At 33.7% G+C, this 21043-nt stretch overlaps 1 protein-coding gene across 1 annotated transcript; it reads right to left on the bottom strand.

Annotated features, from left to right (window-relative positions):
- Positions 1-1112: 1112 nt before the first annotated feature.
- On the bottom strand, positions 1113-20810 carry LOC146920677 (uncharacterized). Its single transcript, XM_085714116.1, has 8 exons — positions 20428-20810; positions 9842-10054; positions 9246-9728; positions 8128-8313; positions 7051-7227; positions 6857-6919; positions 2105-2538; positions 1113-1973 (listed from the first exon to the last, which is right to left on the bottom strand). Exons 1-8 carry the CDS (start codon positions 20648-20650, stop codon positions 1371-1373), a joined length of 2382 nt encoding a protein of 793 aa, XP_085570242.1. The 5' UTR covers positions 20651-20810; the 3' UTR covers positions 1113-1370.
- Positions 20811-21043: the final 233 nt, after the last annotated feature.

The raw sequence follows: 21043 nt of genomic DNA, 5'->3' as shown, positions 1-21043 counted from the left end.
GGGACAATAAGTAAAATATCAAAAACTTAACAAATCTAATATGAACTTTGGTGGGGGCAGTTCGCCCCCTATCTACTATAAGTAGATCCGTCTCTGCTTGCCACCCTCAAAACTGTGAATTGACCTCAGGCTTAAAGGAACTAAGCATCCTGCGTATATTCCTGTAAAAAAAAACAATTGAGACATTCTTCAAAAGAACGAAATAAGTGTTGGGACAAAGGTTGATTTGATTATGATTTTGGGAGAGATGACAGAGAAGATAATATAGTGAATGTGGGAGAATAAAACTTTGATTGTATATTGATAATCTCTAATGCAAGCACATGCATGGGCAAATTTATTTATAGTATATACATTGCTTGAGTTACAAGTTAACTCTATAACAAACTCTACAACAAACTATTAACCACCTAACAAGCTTGAATTAACTACTTTAACACTCTTTCTTAGTTCATGTTTGCTGAATTCCCCATACCCATCATACAATCTTTCAAATGTATCAATCTTTAAGGACTTTGTCATGACATTGATGACTAAACTTGTCAAGTGCATCAAACCGTTTCAAGTAACAAAGTAGTAAGTAAAATCATCTCCTCAAGGATTGTCGTTTCAGCTAGGCAACTAGCTAAACTTATTAAAACAGAAAATAGAAAGCAAATAAATTAAACAAAAGCGAGTAAATTGGGGGGAGTTTGCATATTTGATTTGATTGCGCAAAACAGTTGAGTTTGATTGAGGAAAAGTAAATGGTTTTTATTGCAAAACTTAGAGATGGTTAGTATTCTTCGAATTCCCTCTAATACCTTGTTGGATTAAAGACAAGTAATTATCAGTTATAAGATACAAATGCTTGTGTAGGAAAAGTAGCATATTTTGTTTTTTCTGCCACAGTGCAGTTCCTGGATACAAATGCTTCAAGCAAATTTTAATTTTAGAGACATTAAAGAGGAAGGATGAATGATGTCTGAGGCATGAAAGAAATTTTGGAAACTCTATACTCTCCTTTCTATCTCTAGACCTTTTTTACTAGCTATACCTTTTCTATTCCTTCATATGAATTGATTCCATAATAGTTGTAAGTTTCTACTTTTCGTCAAATGAAATTGCAAAGATTCATTCAATCATATTGTATTCTTCTTATTTACTGCATAAAAATCACAACCCTTACACATAATTTTAAACACAAATAAAATGAGATAGAGTCATAATAGAATACGAGAAAATATGAAATACGAAGTTGTAATACATACAAAGTTTACGAACTTATAGAAGAAACTATTAAAAAAAACATTACTCACTTTTTAATGTGTCAATGATCACTCACATTAGACTTTTGTTGAAAATCTTTTCTGGCAGGTATCATCACATTTTCAAATAGAACTAATGCGATTTTTTATTGTACAATATAAAATCCTCCAGATGAAGCGTATCTGAGATGCTAGGAGAATGAAAACTGGAACACTACCAAGGGACAAGATGGGTCCGAGAACGAATCCCTTAGAGCGGATGTGATTCGCTTTTAAGATCATGTTAAGCGCAGCATAAAAAGCAACCATCATGGAGCAGACCGAGAGAAGAAGGAGCACAAGGCCGAGTACTAATTTGTAAGGCAAGACCTTGAGGAAATCTATTGCATAGCAACGCGATGTGAGAATGCTAATGAAAAACAAGACTGAAGTAGCGGAAGTGATTATAGACACCGCATCTGCTAAGAGAAACATGTTAAATATATTTTGATCCAAGTAGATGGGTGTCCCAGTTTGGTTGTTTCCACCCGGAATAGTAAAGGCTGCTGCAAACATGATAGTAAGGACGAGAGAAGCCACAGCTATGTAACAGCTAGATGTGTCTTTTATCCATTTCTCAGCGGCTTTCACCAGCTCTTCATGGCTTTCAATGAATACCTCATATGGCTTCTTACCATCCTCATTTTTTGCATCCTTGCACATGGGATGCACAACTTCCTCCACTGCCTACATTGATTTCAAACAATCTTAATCTTAAAAATAATACTATTCACGAAGAAAACAATTTGTTATCTTAAAATATAGTAGATAGAGAGAAAGATGTAGATAGATAGATAGAGAAAGATGAGCCAAATGACCTTAAACCATTGAATTTCTCTTTGTATTTGCATAACAGGACCCCATCTGCCAACGCGATTAGAGGAAGGAACTGAAAGTGCAGCCATGTGCAACAGGTTATTATCAAACGTTTCTGTGCGATATCCAATCATCTCCTTCTCTAATCCATTGAGAAAATATATGAGTTGGAACACATATGCGTTCCGATTCAGAACTGCATACCAAAATATTCCTCTACCACTGTTGTCGGTGACTGACAGTAGATGAGGATTAGCTTCAGTCATAGCATTTATGAATGAAGTTTTTCCATTCTGGGCTGCATACAGCATGGCTTCATGTGCTGAGGCTTGTCTAAGCCCAAAACCATTAAACCCTTTAATGTTTTGGATTAAGTATTTCAATATTCCCATAAGTTCATAAGTGGTATATTTTATATCATAAATTTCCCTTGTTCCTGACACAATGAAAGGACATATAAGTACATGAATCGTTGCAGAAAATCAAATTAAATTAGCAGAAAAGTTATGTGGAAATGAATATTTGACTCTGGCGGCCAAAAAATGAAGGTGACAACAACATTATTCATCAACAAAATGTGCTAGATTTACTATGTTAAGTTGACATTAATTAAAATCATTTATTTGTTGTTACTTTTTAAGTGTCATTTGAATACAAATTTTGTGTTTCTATTTAACTATCGTTTTCATAGTTTAATGATACAATTTGTTAATTATATCATTTCTCAATCTTACTCTTTTTCAATAAAACAAATTAATGTAATACATTTGTAAAATTTAAGTTTTTTTTTTAAACACAAAGTTTTTTTTGTTATGCGCAAATCTAACTTCAATGAAACAAAATATTGTTACCTATAAAATGGTTCATGAAGAGTTTAAATTTTTTAAATAAGATCATTGGTATTATCAAAAATTTCAAGTGCAAAATAGAAAAATAATTCTTATGGAAAAAAATAGAGAACTTCTTGCATATTTAAAAAGAAAAAGAGTGAAAGACTCATTGGAATAAAAAGAATGAGGAGAAAGATAGAGTGTAAAAAAATAGGAATTTTCTTTAAAAAAAAAAGAAATAGAAATTTGTTGGAGGGAGAGAGTAACTAACAATACTTTTTGATAAAAAAAATATAACAATTGATGTTTTTAATTTTGAAGGAACTAACAATTGTTTGTTATAAGATAAACTGTTTTTGAATAAAAAAATTCTTTCCTAGGGTTTTGGTGTGTGCTTCCTTCCTGGGTTTTTGGGCCGCCGCCAATTTGGGTTGTTGTATACCAACCCTTATGAGTGTTTTGCAATCATATGGTGTACTAAAACAACCTAGATACATCCTTTCGAGCCTATATAAATCATCCTTCATGGTAACTTTTCACAACAACCACAAACCTTAACCTTGCTAGTATACTTTCATGTGATACAATTTGCTTTTCTCCCTCACCATACTATTTATGTCCAACCTGATCATCATCATCGCATCCATGGTTGCTTTTGATATGAACCTCGAAAGCTTAACACTGTCAGATGAGGGGCTAACCCTAGATATGGAAACTGCTTCTGCTGATATCCAAATCCTTGACCATTGTCTTATTGGTTGCAAGATAACATACAAACAAATTAAGGCTGCTTACTTCCAGGAGAGATTAAGTCATATATGGAAGCAAGGAAAGAAAGTCTCCTTCCTTTAGGTTTAGGAAGGTTGATTTATGTTTCAATTTCACCATCGTCTCGTTGCTGCCAAAGTTGTTGACGAAGGCCCATGGTTACACGATAACGACAATCTTAGGGTGGAGCATATTGCTCCTGGTATTGTTCCTACAAGTGTGGATTTGAATCATCTTGACATATTGGTTCAAGTCCATCATTTGCCTTTTGCCTTCATTCAACCAAGGGTATGGCATGTAATTGAATAGTTACTTGACGATTTGAAGGAACACGATCATAGAAACATGGTGCACATTCTTATATGAGGCTGAAGGTCCGCATTGATATTACAGCTCCTTTAGAAAAAGAATAACAGATAAGAAAAAATGATGGCAGCTTTGTTACAATTGTTAGTTTATGTACGAAAGGATAGGTGTGTTTTGCTATATGTGTGGATTGCTAGGTAATATGATAAAGGTTGTTCAAAACTTTGAGCTTGAGAATGATGATGGTACTAGAGAATGGGAGAAGACACTACACCATATTTTTCGCCGCATTGGAACGGCTCCTACTAACATATATCTACATGATCTTATTCCTTCTAGATAATAGTATCATAATGTTGGTAGTGGTATGGGTAAGTTCTCACAACAGGCTACAAGATCGAATTCTGAAAAGCCCTAAATGGTCTCACTCGATGGGGATCTTAAAATTTTGGGTACCCCACGTGCAGTTGAAGAAATACTTGATAGGAATATAGCAAATAAGGTGTTGTGATTTCGATGAAAAATCACACCAATAAAATACTTGATGTGTGGAGTAAGTAATAATCAAGCAACCAAACAAAGTGTATGGAAGTTATAAACACAAGCCAAAAGTAGAAAAACAGCGAGAGAAAAGAAAGAGAGAACACACGAAATTTGTTTACCCAGTTCGGTCCAATACTGAGCTAGTATGGGGGAGAGAGCAGCTCTCCGTTCCACTATAATGATAAGTAACTTTACAAAAGAGATATCAATGGGTTACAAGAATAAGTCTCATGCCTAATTCTACCCAAAGTCTCAATCTTTTCACGTGACCAAGAGACTCAATCCTAATAGTGTTTCCGAAGGCGAATCAACGCCAACCCTAATGTTTGTTGCCAAGAGCAAACTCTATACAAACCCTAGTTTGTTGTTTGTTTCTAAACCCTTGTTTTCAGCCCCCTATATCTCAAGGTTTACTCTGATACAAAGTCTATATTTATAGTTAAAGTATCTCTCATAAAATTGAAACAAATCTCAGGCCAAAAATATGATTTTGTTATATTTTCTGCTGGCAAATTCGGTCCCCGAATTCCTCCATTCGGCCACCGAATTTTCACGTACCAACAGGCTGAAAAACAACAGCCAAATTCGGGCCCCGTATAGCACCATTCGGGCTCCGATTTTAACAGATTCAAAACTCCAATTTTGAGTCACTTTCACAACATAACGCTTGGTTCAATATTTTTCCTAGTGCAACTCTTGATAATCTAATTTCCCCAGCTTCGAATCTTTACCAGAACTTGCTTAATAGTCACCTAGTTTTTAGGAAACAGTGTACCCATCGTAGCTTCAGTGTCCAAAATGCATGGAAATTTGAACCAAGCTTTAACGAACTAATGCACGATAGTTGGCATATGTATAATGAAGACCTAGCTCTTAATCGTCTTCATTGTTTTGCGCCACCTCCTCTTTGGGTGTTGTCAGCTCTTTGATGTTGTGCTAGTGTTGTTTGTGATGTTTATGTTATTCGTGTTGTTAGTGTTGCTCATATTCATTTTCTTTTTATTTATTTATTTACTTTTCTTCAAATTGGTTGTGTTGTGCGTCTAGTAGGAGCTCACGGTCAAGGAAACCAAGTTGCTCAAGGAATAAAACCAGGTTGTAGCAACTTCCTTTTGAGCTTTGCAATAGGAGTTCTACATGGATGATAAGCTTCCGGTGCAAGTTTAGTGTTTGGTGGTGGCTTTTGGTGGGTGTTTTGCTTCCGATGTATTTCGCGGTCTCCATACAAAGTGATCTTGCTTTAGGGTAGCATAAGGGTGAAGATTGGGGTTGAGGGAGTGACTTTAATTACTGGGTGGTTGAAGGGTGCTAAAAGATATGAGTCTATCTTCGATGCCGCTAATTTGCTCCGATTTTTGGTCTTCAATTGGCTTTTTTTCCGATCTCCTTTGTTTGTGCTACTACTCCACATATCGACTGCTTTAGGGATTTGTTTCTTGGATTCTAGTAGGCAGATTGCTTTTGATTTGAGATCGGGAGTTAGTGTCTAGTTCCTAATTTTCTAACTTGTTTTGGTGTTTTCTTTGGTGGATCGGGTTGAGGGGTGACTTAGTGATTTGTTTCTGGAGTCTAGTGGACCATTACTTTTGATTTGAGATCATAAGTCAGTTCTCTTGACTCAAGTTTTTGGGCGTGTTATTGGTGTCTTCTCCTACGTATCGGGAGTCGAGGTGTGGTGGAATCCGAAGAAGTGTTGGAATAAGTAATTCTTTGGGTGTTTAATTGAGCTCAGTCGTGGTGATGAGAAGTTGAATTGTTGTTTTCAGGGGGTTTAATCGATTGAAGGGATTATAGCGAGCAAGATGTAGGCGATAGGTGATTGAATTTTGTTTGTGTGGTCACTCGAGGGGAAGTGTGGAGGTTAAACTTTGAGTTAGGTGTCGAGTTTGATTTTGGTAGTGAGATTTCTTATTGGTGTTGGTGGTTTTGTTATGGTTTTCTTTTGGGTGTTCCGCCTATATTGACACTTATTTATAGTTTATGTCTTCCGATCTCTATTCGTCTTATGCAGAAATTTGATTATTGATAAATTTTGCCGTTAAAAAACAAAAAGAATTGCAATAAAATTAAGAAGGATATTGTTGAGTTCAAAAAATAAATATATTGCATAATAGTCACCTACTTCAAGGCACGATTCAGCTTGGGTGCTTGCACCTCTTCCAATTATGTGTTTAGTGGTTATTGAAATGTTTTCCTCCCCCGCAAGTTCAATGTTGTTATTCAACTTAATTAGCGACACCCATTAGACCCACATGAATACAAACTTAAATTTAAACTAAATATATTGTAGACTGGTTTTATACTTACCCAAGATATTTAGATACTTGAAAAGTTGAACTAACAAGCATGCAAGTTCACGACGCAGTCGACCTGAAGAAATCAACAAATCATCGAAAAGGTAAGGAAAATAAATGAATCATCAGTATAGTACTGTGACTCTCTGTAAGGCTAGTAACTAATAGGAAATTCGATAATTTGTAAAGGGAATGGAACCAACATACCTAGTAGCTTTATAGGCAGAATCAGAAAATTCGAAGCAAGTATGAGGAAGGTAGGTGTTGACCAACGTTTCACAGGAGTCATATGTACATGTCTATAGGCAAAAACCGATTGCATATACTTCGCAATGTCGGATTCAGGAATCCCATAGTCGTCTTCAAATTCTTTTAGGCTTAAACCTAAAAAAAACAGTTTTCGTAATTTCATATATCAGTACTATTTTTTTCATTCTTCTCACAAATCCACGGTAATTAGGATCATAGTTCCCATTCGCCAATAGGTGTTAAAGTATTCTTGGGGTTTAGATGAGTTAGATCCTCGAGTCTGCCATAGAATTAATTCTCGAGCAGGCAACATAATTTTTAAATAATTTTTTATTTTAGCTGCGCTACCTAGGTCAAGATTGTGTGTTGAAATAGTCAAGCCAATTAAAAGAAGACACACAAAGAACCAAAGGGCTACCACAGAAAGAAATTGAAAAAATATAAAATAAATAATAGCTATGGGACTCACTTAGTGGTATGACCTACTCCGTCTGTTTCAAAATGAGTGTCGTTTTAGTCAATTGCACACATATTAAGGAATGAAATAAAGTAATCAAATGTCATAGCAATTTTACCAAATTATCCTAATCAACTATCAGTTTGTTTTACATTAAAGAAAAAATAATACTTTGGAAGTAGTGTAACATAGTATTAATTGAAGGGTACAATTGAAAAAAAAAAGTTATTATTGTATTGGAAACTGAAAGCGACATTCATTTTGAAACAATTTTTTTTGGCTAAAACGACACTCATTTTGAAACGGATGGAGTATTATCTAGTACACCATCCGGTCACAATTATAAGCAAAAATCCATTATTTAGGTTCATTCAATAAATAATGCAAGTAGTCATTATAAAGACTACATACATCATTTATTGAATGAACCTAAAAAGTTGATTTTTGCTTATAATAGTGATCGGAGGATGTATTTTGTTTCTATCTTTTTTTAAATGACATCCTTTATTTATTTTGGGAAATGGAGAGGATCATTAGTATGGTTATTATATCGATTAAGTCAAATTTGGGAAACTTACAGTCGTAAATGAAGCATTCTACACGTCCGAATTTTATGCTAGGGAAAGTGGGTTGCAATTTAACCAATGAAACTAAGACAGAGAATTTGCTGGAGTCCTCAAATCGATCTTCGTTGTTGATTTTACCGTATGCGGCTTCATTAAATAGATCATCTGGGTAAAGCATGAGTAACCTCAAAGCCACACCTAGCATATCAACCACATATTTGAAAAGTTAAAAATTAATTTAATCTTATATTCTTACACATTAGCCAAAAAGGATTTAATCAACTCCCTCCGGTCCTATTTACAAGAGAAAGTTAACTTTTTAGATACATTGAATAATGTATGTATTTAGTCAAGAATCTAAACCAAATACATAAATTATTTAATGTATCTAAAAAGTAAATTGTCTCTTGTAAATAGGATCAGAGGGAGTATATATTTTTCTAGGGAAATGTTAACTTGTGCGCACAAGTTAATGATTCAAATATAGAAAAAATTTATTGAAATGTGTGCATTGCATTTAATATTTAACTTTTTAATCATTTAAATGCACAAAGTTTTAGACAATATTTCTTTTAGGTTTCTTAACATGTGCCCTAAGGACACAAGTTAACACTACCCATTTTTCTATTACTTGTTTTTTAATGATTGTTTTACCCATTCTAATAAAAAAAAATCATTTTAATTAAAAAGTAATTTTCTCTATATAAGAAATTGTTTAATATTATTTTCAAATATAAGAACAAATTGTAAATATTTAGATGCATTTATTATTTAAATGACTTCACGGCCTTTTAATTTATTTATTTTTGTGTTAAGTAGCCTGATTCACACACTTTAAGTGTTGAGAAGTGAAAAAAACCGAAGTTTTAACTCCAATCCCTGCATATCATTGTCTTTGCACTTTATAGTTACCAAATTGGCATATTTTTAAAAGCCAACCCCTTTTAATTTCATTACACTTATTTTTTCTTTTTGCAATAAATAGTTAGATATAATCTTATTTGTCATTAGGGGTAAATTACTTCTTATTCATCAAAAGGTAAGGTAGACCTCACCCTTAAATCTTGGGCTTAATTAAGCTTAGGCCCTCTGTGTAATTAATAAAAAACATAACTCTTAAATACGCTTACCAAATACTCCAGCCGCCATACATCGGTCAAGAAGCAAGACTCGTTTTTGTGAGTTTTTCTTGAACACTTCTCCAGAAGTTTTGGAGTAAAGATAACTAGTCATTTCTTTATGTCCTTTACCGGCAGCCAAATGAACGGGGAGTTCTCCATTTGTGTTCTGCGTCATCAGCAGCATCTCCCCCATTTTACTTTCCACCATACACTTTACTATATCTATTTTTGCGTTATAACAAGCTGCAAGAGCAAGAGCTGTGTCACCATGCCTATCTTTCTTTGTTATAAACTCGTCGCTCGCTTCTCTCACCAACATTTCCACATTTTGCAGGTTTCCAGCATTTACTGCAATGTGAAGCAGCGTCCTAGCTGAAGTGGAGGTTATATCATCATATACATCCTGATATATTTTGACATCTTCAATAGAATCACCTCTCTCCACCATCTTGAATAGCTCGTTATGTTTCACACTAACTAGATCATCATCATCTGCCATTTAAGTTTATACATGCATCCATAAATATTATCTTGGAGGGAAAATCATTGCAGCTCGCAGTGTTTATGTTCTCTCTAGATTATAGCAATTACATTTCAATACGTACCTTGTTGCACTTGATCAAAGTTGATTTCAAAATTTTTGCCGTATATTGTTGACAAGTGACTCCATGCATCTTTGGCTAATTCAAAATGACAAAGCTCATCCTGAATCTGTCGTCCGCATGATAGTTGAATAATATGCAAAGCTTTTGCATTCTTCATCTTAAATGAAACCTCTCGATTTACTTCAAAAACACTCTGGTGACCGTCGCCGAGTCCTATCAAATATTTTCAACTTGATCCGTTACTTTCTAAGCAAAGATATTGAAGGAAAAAATAGCACGTGTGTACATGATGATTTCTAAGAGAGGCATTTACCATTTATATATGTTTCATGATTAGTATTGAATCTAATTAGTATTTCTAATATCTCTGATTAATCAACAATGTAAAATCTGTGATGAGAGCGGTTCCAATTTGTTTTTGTTTCCCAATTCTCCTGGTGGAACTTGTATGTAGCACTTATACGAAGGTGCATGCATAAAAGTATGGAACTTTTTTCTTATCTGAATCTTTAAGACGGGACCCTACGCTATTATCGAACCCTCAACCGCGAGCTTAAGCATGTCCTCAATTCCTTTTTTTTTAGGGGGCCAAAGAATCAACCAATTTAAATAGTATTACGTAGTAATGAAAAAATAAATTTTCAAATGCTTGACTAATAAAAGAAATGTAAGAAATTGTAAGATATACCAAAGTTAATATTGTCAAACAAATATCAAAACAACAAACATTTTCTTCTAATAAATTAATCTACATGTTTGCTATATTTTACTTGGTTAAAAGGCTTTTATGAAACATTTACCATGGTGTTTTGATAGCCAGACAACATAGATTGCATTAAGTCATTCTAGAGGAGGATATTTTCTAGACCATTAAAATAATTGAAGTTTGTGTGAGATTTTGAAATGTTTTTCATCATTTGTTGTTTCATATTAAGTCGATAGAGGAATGCTAGCTACACTCTTTTTTAATCACTCTCTCTAGTACACACTCTTTTATTGGTTTAAATTAATGTGGGACCTACACATTGGAAATAGAACTCACATAAAGTAGTGGGACATGCATAAATTTTACATAATAAAATAGTGAGTGTTAGAGAGAGTTCTCAAAAGAGAGTGTTGCTAACATTCCTCTGTTGTATATATGTTATTCATTGACAACATATCTATCATGAAGTTAATCAAGTGGCTAGCCTTTACAAGTATGGTCTTAGTCAATGTGTTCCTTCAAATATGTTTAATTTAGTTCTTGATATCCTACCTTAGTTTTGTAGTTTGCTCTTTATAGAGGGTTGTGTTTGCTTTTAGCCTTGAAATTTGGTCTTCACCTTTCCAAAATTTCTCATTCTATTATATTGGTGGCAGTTAACTGTCGCTCGACACTTTCAGTGGATGTTAACTGCCGCTGGCACTTTTAAGATCGGTTCAATCACTTTTTAAGTCGGTTCACCCGATCTTAAAAGTGCCAGTAGCAGTTAACTGCCCCTGTAAGGGAATTAGCAATTTCATAAGTGAGAAATGTAATTTTCTTTAGCCTTTGGTTCCTTTTGTTCACAAAAAAGTTGTCTAAAAGGCTCAATAGATAATATTTATTATAGGTCACAAAAAATATAGACTAAAAGAATATAATAGCATGCTAGTATAAAAATAAAAATAAAAATCATTCGGGAGATCGTGACCTCTATTGGTCCCCCTTCAAGCTCCGTTTCTGTGTGTGTGTGTGTGTGTGTGTAGGGTTGTTAACTTAGAATAACCTAAAAAAAAGGTTAGACAAACCTAAAAACATTAAGGTGTTAGCAAAGTGTGCACATTTTTATTTAGACAAAAATATTAGAAGTTTAATAATTTAGTTAGTTAGAGTTTATCAAGCTAGTTAGTTAGAGTTTAGCATACTAGAGTTAACTTGCAATGCAAGTAACTCAAGTTAACTAGTTTCTTTTAGAGTTTGTTACACTTTTGTATAAATACTTTATGCCTTAGTTATTGTTGTGCGCAAGAATTATATTCACAATTCAATAAGATTTTTATGTTATTCTCTCAAAATCTCTCAAATCCCATACTTCCAAATTTTTATATTCTTCTATTTTGTTCAATCAAATTGGCATGAAGAGCCTGGTTGAATCACCATTGTTGGAGGATCTGTGAAAGATGAAAACTCATAACAATGGAAACTTTCTGCATTTACCATTTTTCGATGGAAATAATTATGACCAATGGATCGTGAAGATGAAGGTTATCTTCATATACCAAGACGTTCTTGATGTTGTTAATGATGGCATACCAGCATTACCAATGAACACAACAATAGCTCAACAAACTGCACACAATAATGCAAAGAAGAAAGATGTGAAAGCCATGTTCATCATTCTCCAGTGTGTGAATGGTGATATTATTTAGAAGATCTTGCATTTTGAAAATGTGATTGATACATGGAAGACACTTGAGAGGTTGTATGATGGAGATGAAAAATTGAATAAAGTGAGGCTTCAAGTACTGAGAAAGGAATATGAGATGATCACTATGGAGGAAAGTGAATCTATAAGTTAGTACTTTGACAAATTGGTGAATCTGGTAAATCAGATGATAAGGAATGATGATACAATCACTTATTTGATGAAGATAAAGAAGGTTCTCATAACCTTGACACCAAGGCTCATCATATTGTTGTGGCATTAGAAGAATCCAAGGATTTGGATACAATTAAGATTGAAGAACTGCAAGCAAGCCTTAAAGATCAAGAATTGAGGTTAACTAATATCAAGGATTAGGATCAAGCTCTCAAGAATGGTGAAGTTTCCAGTAAGAAGCAAGAAAGCTTCAAGAAAGATGAAGCAAAGCATGTCTCATGTCAGAAGAAGACAGTTGATAAAAAAGGATATTCGATGTTACAACTATCGAAAATGGGGACACTATGCATCTGAATACAAATCCAAGAAGGTTCCAAGAAATAGAGGTGATGAAACACAGTTTGTTCATACTAAAAGCTTTGATTCAGATTAAGTGTTTTTGATGGTCACAATCAAAAGTGATAAGAGCTGAATGATGAATGGTACTTGGATACTGGTTGTTTAAATCACATGACAGGTAAAAAATTCTTGGTTCTCTGAATTAGATGGTTCAATCAATAGAAAAATAAGATTTGCAAATAATAGTATAGTTTGTGCTTAAGGAATCGGTAAGGTGTTGATTCATAGAAAACATGGCAAGAAATCATGTAACACTGATGTGTTATATGTGCCAAATATGAGAAGTAATCTCATTAGTATAGGTCAATTACTGCAAAAAGGCTATAATATGAAGATGAAAGCACAAATTATGAGGGTTTTTAATTCTAAGGATGGGTTTATCATGAAAGTGTTGTTGTCAAAGCATAGAACTTTCAAGATTAACATTAATGTGATTGAGGGTCAGTGTTTGCTATCAGAAATTGATGATGAAAACATGATATGGCACCAGAGATATGGAAAATTCAATTTCAGATATTTGAGCATTTTGAGTGAGAAGAAAATGATGCAAGGATTACCACAGAACAAGCAACCAAGTCAAGTTTGTGATATGTTGCACTAGAAAACAACCAAGAAGTTCATACAAACCTGAATACCAGTCAAGGAAACAAGGAAACTTGAAGTTATTCACTCTAATGTTTGTGGACCATTTAAGGTAAAACCATGGGGAGGTCATTAGCTATTGTGTATCATTCATAGATGAATTCACTAGAAAGTTGTGGATTTACTTGATAACTAAGAAAAATGATGTGGTTGAAGTGGTAAAAAAATTTAGAATGTAACCTCATAATGAAAGTGGTGAGGTAATTAGAAGATTAAGAACAGAGGGTGATGTGAGTATACATCTAGTGAGTTTAAGGGTTTTTGTTTATCAAATGGCATAAATAATGAAGTAATTGCACCTTATACTCACAACACAATGTCATATCAAAAAGAAAGAATGGAACCATAGTCAACATGATAAGAAGCATGTTGGAGCAGAAGCATGTATCTCATTACTTGTGGGGGAGAAGCAGCTGCTACTGCAGGTCTGCAGCCTACCTAAAAAACAAGTATCCTAGAAAGAAGTTGCGGTTGCGGGATAAAACACCTAAAGAAGCATGTTAGAATTAAACCAAGTGTTCAACACCTAAGAGTGTTTGGTTCCATATGTTTCAGGCATATTCCTGATCAAATTAGAAGAAAGTTAGATGGCAAAGCTGAAACAATGGTTTTAGTTAGCTATCACTCAAGTGGTGCTTTTAAGTTGTATGATCCAAAGAATAAGAAAAAGGTGTTCAACAAAGATTTAAAGTTTGATGATTCAATAAGATGGTACTAGAAAGGGAAAGTAACAGATAAAACTGACAAACAGTTTTATTTCTCTGAACTTGACGAAAATGAGAAGAAATGAGACTAAAGCGATAATGGTACTTAATTTGAGTTTATTGGTTAGTTATTTGAGTAAGCGTTTAAAGTATTTAAATTTTATAATTTATCTGAAGTGCTCTTTCATGTAAAGCGATGTCTTGTCTAAATGGGTAATTCGACTTCGACTTCTTTGAGCAAAAAATTGGAGGACTCAAATGATTGTGATTTGATCAAAATTTAACATTTTAATATGAATAAGTGAAGAATTTTAAGCTCAAACTTAAACCTTACATCTTGTAATATCCCTTATCAACTCTATTATGTTCATGGGATAAAAATATATAAATATTTTAACAATTAATTACTGACATATTTTATAAAAAAATATATTAAAAAAATTACACGATAATATTTAAAGTTACAAAAAAATATTATTATTGAAGCAAACACTTGACTATCTTCCCTTAGCCACCTTAGTGCAGTAGTGTACTGTTATTTTCTCAAAAGAGTATACTAGCCGGAGTAAGGATCCTCTCCATTTATCAAATTAAATGGAGTATATAATTTAAAGAGAAATAGACACAAAAAATAGTAAATGTTTTCAATAAATGGGTTCCGCCATCATTAATTATTCTATACTCTTTTTAAAAAAATTGTGTCTATATCTTTCCAAATGGAGAGGATCTCAACCCATTTTTTTTTAACATCAAAATTTATTAATGATCAAATCTATGCACAAGACAAACAGAGACTGGCAACACAAAAAGTACATCAAAAGACGTCGTATATAGGCGAAATACCTAAAGGAAAAAATAAATCTCGTACAGCATAAACACCAATACAGACACAAATCCACCAAAGGCTAACATCAACCCCAAAAAGACAAAACTCCAAATCCAAAGGCAAAGGCAACACCAAAACACCTAGCGAAAAATCATCAACATCATCATACATGCCAAAACCAATAACAATCATCACCAACATAATTCAATTAAGCACCCGATAATTATTTGTTGCTTCAAACATTCAAATTCGACCACCAATCAACTCCCGGTCTGTCAAACAAAACACCAAAAAAGCCTAAAAAGACATAAGTCAAAAAACTGGCTCCCGATATCGAATCAAAAGTGATTGGCCTACCAGACTCTCGACACAAATCACTAAGGCACCCTTCAACTCTCTAACCACTAAAGTAGACACCTTAACCTGTCCAAAAACTTGAAAGCTAAACTCTGACTTCCGATCTCAAAGCAAAAGCGATCATCCCACCATTATCCAAATGCCAAATTCCTGCATCACCACCACTTGAACATCACCGAAGACAGCATCACGATGACACCACTCCCTACCAACATCTCCCAAATAGCCTCCAAAATGCATAAGATTCAAACTCAAAACACCCATAACCACCACCACAAGCACCAACACGAGCACCAATCTAGTGCCACCCTTTGAACCACCACACAACACCACAACAACAACATCAAAGATCCACATAAACGAAAAAGTACACGTGAAGACCCAAAGCACATAGAACTCGAACGAACAGCAAACTACTTACGGTACCGTCATTCGACGTGAAGTTAAGATACTCCCAACCATCCAGAGACTGGATCCACCACAACTGCACGACCCTTTGCAAACATGAAGAAACGACGTCGGCCAAAACCGACGATGAGGGGGAGGTTGGGAAAGCGCATAAAAGCTTGGAAAACCAGAAAGAAGGAATAGTAACCAAAACTAGCACAAAGGTTACCAAATCTCGCCTCTCTCATCAAATGAAACACAGATCAAAAGCACAAGGCCCAAATAAACAAACAACACGACAACGGCGACCAACCACCCTCAAACACCACCAATGACATAGCCAAACCAAACCACCAACACCAGGACCACAAAAACACGACAATCTCAAAAAAAGCAAACACACAAAGACCTCAGAGATAGTCTGCCACCCAAACAAGCAAAAAGCCAAAACAAAATCTGAATAGACCGTCGCACGCTAGGGGTATTCGCGGTCCGATTTGGATCGGTTTTGAGGCAAAAACTCATCCGATCCAAAAATAAAGTTATATACGGTTCGGTTCGGTTTTGGATGATTAATTTTAAAAAACCGATCTGATCCAATTTAATGCGGTTTAATTTGGATCGGTTTTTGGATTTCCAAATTACAAATTGTAACTTTTTTTATTAATAATAATCTTATAAAAATATGATTAAATAATAGGTTTGATATGGAATATAACATGATTTATAAAAATAATTAATCGTACAAAATAAAAATGATTCATTATCTTTGAAACATATGAAATAGAAACTAAATTGATTAAATTAAACTCATATGTAGTATTAAAAGAATTAAAAAGAAAATAAATTTTAGCTTAATATAATATATTATACCTATAAAAATGGAAATATATATTAAAATATATGTATGCGGTTTGGTTTGGTTTGGTTTGGTTTTGAAAATTCAATCCAAAATCTAATCCAATCCGAGCAGTTTCATAAAATGTCATCCAAACACATCCAATATTATTCGGTTTTGTGCGGTTTTCGGTTTTTTTGGATTGGTTTGCGGTTTTAATTTGGATCGGTTTGGATTTGAACACCCCTAGCGCACACCAAAACCAATGGCAAGACAACCACAAACCAGCATGATCCTTATGATGATGAACGATCCAGAAGTTGCGAAGAATGAGGATTAATCGTGAAGGGCCTGCAGCCGCCAGTAACTGAGTGGTCGTGACCGAGCACCACCAACAAATCTGGCTGCACACGATCTTCGATTTGGACAGAAGAACCCCAACGAGGAAAGGGGCAGTGTGGAGTATAAAGCCACCCAACGCACCACCACTACAACTAGGTAAAAATGTTAGGAACGGAAGGGATGAAGGAAGGCGAAACCGTTAAGAGTTTAGTGAGAGGTCAGAGAGGCGGCGGGAACACACCACCGTGACTAAGAGAGAATAATAACCACCCCCAATCGCTGATCAAAAAGAGCACAAAAGTACCAAAACACTACCATGAAAAAAACCACAACCAAGATTGACGAAGAACAAAACACCGCTAACCATAACGAATCCAAAACAAACAACCCAACGATTCAGCCGCCACAAACAAACAATAGAAAACAGAAAGAAAGAGTTCGACCACCAAAACAGAAGGTGGTGCAAACCAACAAACCCCAAATTCCGGCGATGACAACCTGAAGAAAACTCAGATCGTTAACAGCAACCCAAAGACGGCGAACGAAGAGATCTATACGACGAACAAACAAACGAAGACGAGATCTAGTGACGAACGACAACGAGAACTGTTGAAAAATGACAAGGAGGCCAAATTGGACGTCGAAGGAATGAGGTAGCGACGATGGTGGGGAGAACAACTCTCGTCGCACCACCATCTTGTGGATCTACATTGTTGATGGAAGATTTGGAACTGGGGAGGAGTTACGACAGAGAAGGTGTTTTTTTAGCCTCGCTACCAGATCATTTGAGTTGTGTAAGTTCTTAAGAAAATGGATAGTTGTGTTGATATGTTTTTTTAATGACAAATGTTAGTTCGCTAATTGTTATGTTAGTTTTTCTTATTGTTAAGACTTAATTTATAGACTTTTAACTCCTTAACTCTTAACTCAAACCAGTTAAGTTATCTAACTCTCAATAGTTCTGATAATTATAATGATAAATAAGTTTAATTTACTACAAGTCTCTTATTAATTTCAGTTAGTTGAGTAATATAAGTGAATTGATATACAATAATAAAAGTATATTAATGGACTAAAATAATTAATGTTCTGTTGATATTCTAAAATGACAAATAATTTAAAATAGATTAAATAGATCATGGGGTCATTTAAGTTTAACGTTTGTACCAAATTAAATTATTTAGTTTTGTTAGTTTTAAACTGATCATTTATGTTAACAAAAGTGAACACTTAATTTTTTATTAATTATAAAATATGGTCATGCTAACTTTTTTTGACAAAATGGTCATGCTAACTTGTGCCCTAGGGCACAAGTTAAGAAGCTAAAAAAGGAATTTTGACCTAACGTACTTTGGCCGTATTTTTCTACTAATATACAAAGATAAATAATATCATTTAAGATGTCGTTAGATTCGTTTCGATGAGTATTTTCAAAATATCAATTTTTCATAATTTTTTCCAATATATTATTCAAGATATTTAAGCTCAAAGTTATGCATTGGCATGCGTAATAAGGTCAACTGTGTCAAGAATTATGGGACGGAGGGAATAATGAATAAATGCACAAGTTAAAAAGATAACATTTAAAACTTTTATAATTAAAAATAAACAATTTTCAAGATATTATTTCTACTTTTAGTTTCTGATCTCGTGCCCTGGGCACAAGTTAGCACTGCTATAAAAAAAATTATGGTTCATATGTGTATTATTCAATTTTGGTTTAAAACAAAATCGATTGATTGCTTAATTTATAATGTTGTTGATAAAATATTTATATGTAAAATTAGTATCATAAACACATTGTTGATAAAATATTTATATGTAAAATTAGTATCATAAACACATTTTGAATCTTTCACCTCAATGTTAAACAATCATGTAGGTACTTTTTAGCTAAGTTGGATGATAAAAGGGACCAAATTGTTACAAAAATATATTAAAAAAATTAAATTTCACTTTTACCGACACAAAACATAAATTTGAAACTAAAATGACATATGATACATACATTAAACTCAAAGGATTTCATAATGCATATGACTTTTAAAATATAATATTGCAAATAAAACACTTTATAACACGAAGAGAGCGTCTATTTTGTACTCCTTATTATCTGAGACTAAATTATTATTTTTATGAGAGTGGTTCACATAGGACCCAGTTGTTCCAATCTTTCTAAAGAAATCAAATTTGTTTTTTACGAGAGTCATCACTATTTTTTTAATGTAATTGAGGAGTTGAGCTAGATGCATTTAATGAACGCTACGATTTAGAGAGATAAACATAATGAATAATAGTATAATAAAGATCTTGCTGACAAATGTGTGTTTAGGACATTAGTTTTTTTTGAAGGTGTTTAGGAGATTAGTTAAAAAGTCAAATCAAGAAATAATTGATAAATTTTATATAAAAAAGTTGTTTTTTGTGTTTGATATACAAATATACTCATTTGAAGTTGATCTAGTGGTTGACCGGAGATCTTGGAATTTGCTCCTTTCGAGGTCTGGGTCCGATTCCCTCTAGTGTCAATTTGCTCCTTTCGAGGTCTGGGTCCGATTCCCTCTTGTTCTGACTTTGAATGGAGTCCCCGTAAGTGGGCGGTAGGATTGCTCCATTCGGATTAGACGGTCTTTGGATCAGATATCAAGTTTTTTTAAAAATAAATAATATGGAAATCTCAAGATAAAATTTATACTTTAAACATTTTAACAAATGTCCTTAAGTTATTTTGTTAACATTTCTCATATAATAATAATTATTTGAAAATATTATTATTTTTAATATCCTGATCGAAGTTAAGTTTAATATAAAATTGAGGCCCACTTTATTAGGTTGAACGTCTTCATCCAGATTCAAACTCGGAACTTTGTAGTGTGTATGAGTTTTAGTGGTGTTTTCCACTTTGTCAACCTACCAAACAAAAATACCGAGGCCCACTTGGGCTTTCTGCTAAAACTGATTTTTTTTTTTTTGCCCTAAAATGAAACCAAAACTGCAAATCTACCTATGAAACAAAAATTCCAAAACTACCACACTTTTGGAAAGTTGACCCCTATGTCACAAGTTTGACTTGCGACCTACTTTATGTCACAATACCAACTTGCAACATACCTCCTTTCTCAAAGTTTGCATTTTTTTTGTCTTTATTATATGTCACAAGTGGGACTTGTGACATGTTTTTTTTTTCGTTTTTATTTATATTAATTTAATAGAATTAGTTTTAAAAATTAAAAGAAAAAAATAGAATTATACTAATTCTATTAAATTAATATAAATAAAAACGAAAAAAAAATGTCACGAGTCCCACTTGTGACATATAATAAAGATAAAAAAAAATACAGACTTTGGTTTCATTTTAGGTCATAGGGGTCAACTTTCCAAAAGTATGGTAGTTTTGAAATTTTATTTTCAACTAGGTAGATTTACAATTTTGGTTTCATTTTAGGGGCAAAAAAAAAAAAAATTCTGAAACTGATACAATAACAAATCAAGGACACTAGATTAGATTGATTAAATCAGATACTAACCTTGCTCAATATCTGGGGTGGCTTCCAACTTTTTGCCGTTTTTGTTGCTCAAGTGCTTCCATGCTTCAGAATTCTCAGAAGAATCACCACTGATAATGTCCCACAGACCTTGCCCCATCAGATAATTTTTCATAATAGCACTCCATCTCTCGTAGTTGTCAAAGGTGAGCAGTTCAGGAACTATTCCAACGGAGGAGGAAACACTCGTGGTCGTGGCTTTCATTTTACGTTAAATCGAAATAAACCTATCCACGGGAATTTATCATTGCACTTTAAAAGCGAATATAAAGCTACACTGAGTGAACTTGGGATCTAGTAAGAAATACGAATCAAGTAACCTATTTATAAATAGGTTAAACTTATTAACATAACATGTGTAATAAATTTACATATGATACAAAAATTCTTATAAATAAAGACACTTGGTGCACAAACAATAATGTAATGTATTATTTTAACATTTGATTTTACCAAATAACTTTCAAGTGTGAAAACACTCACGTAAAAGTCAAATAAAAAGGACAAATCTTATGTCTTTTTTTTGGTTAAGAGACATATCTTATGTTATATATATATGCCGAATACAAATCTTATGTTTTAAAATCTTATCTTTTTC

This window comes from Medicago sativa, chromosome 5 (genome assembly GCF_051527215.1).
Source record: "Medicago sativa cultivar Bolivia chromosome 5, Bolivia_mono, whole genome shotgun sequence".
Classification (NCBI taxonomy): Eukaryota; Viridiplantae; Streptophyta; class Magnoliopsida; order Fabales; family Fabaceae; genus Medicago; species Medicago sativa.
Note: the sequence above shows the minus strand (reverse complement) of the source record. Positions and strands in the feature narration are given on the sequence as shown.

Coding starts and splice junctions, on each gene's coding strand:
- LOC146920677 (XM_085714116.1), bottom strand. CDS start 20,650: ATGAAAGCCACGACCACGAGTGTTTCCTCCTCCGTTGGAATAGTTCCT. Junction 8,314..9,245: donor TATGGCGGCTGGAGTATTTG/GTAAGCGTATTT, acceptor TTGATATGCTAG/GTGTGGCTTTGAGGTTACTC. Junction 1,974..2,104: donor GAGAAATTCAATGGTTTAAG/GTCATTTGGCTC, acceptor AAATCAATGTAG/GCAGTGGAGGAAGTTGTGCA.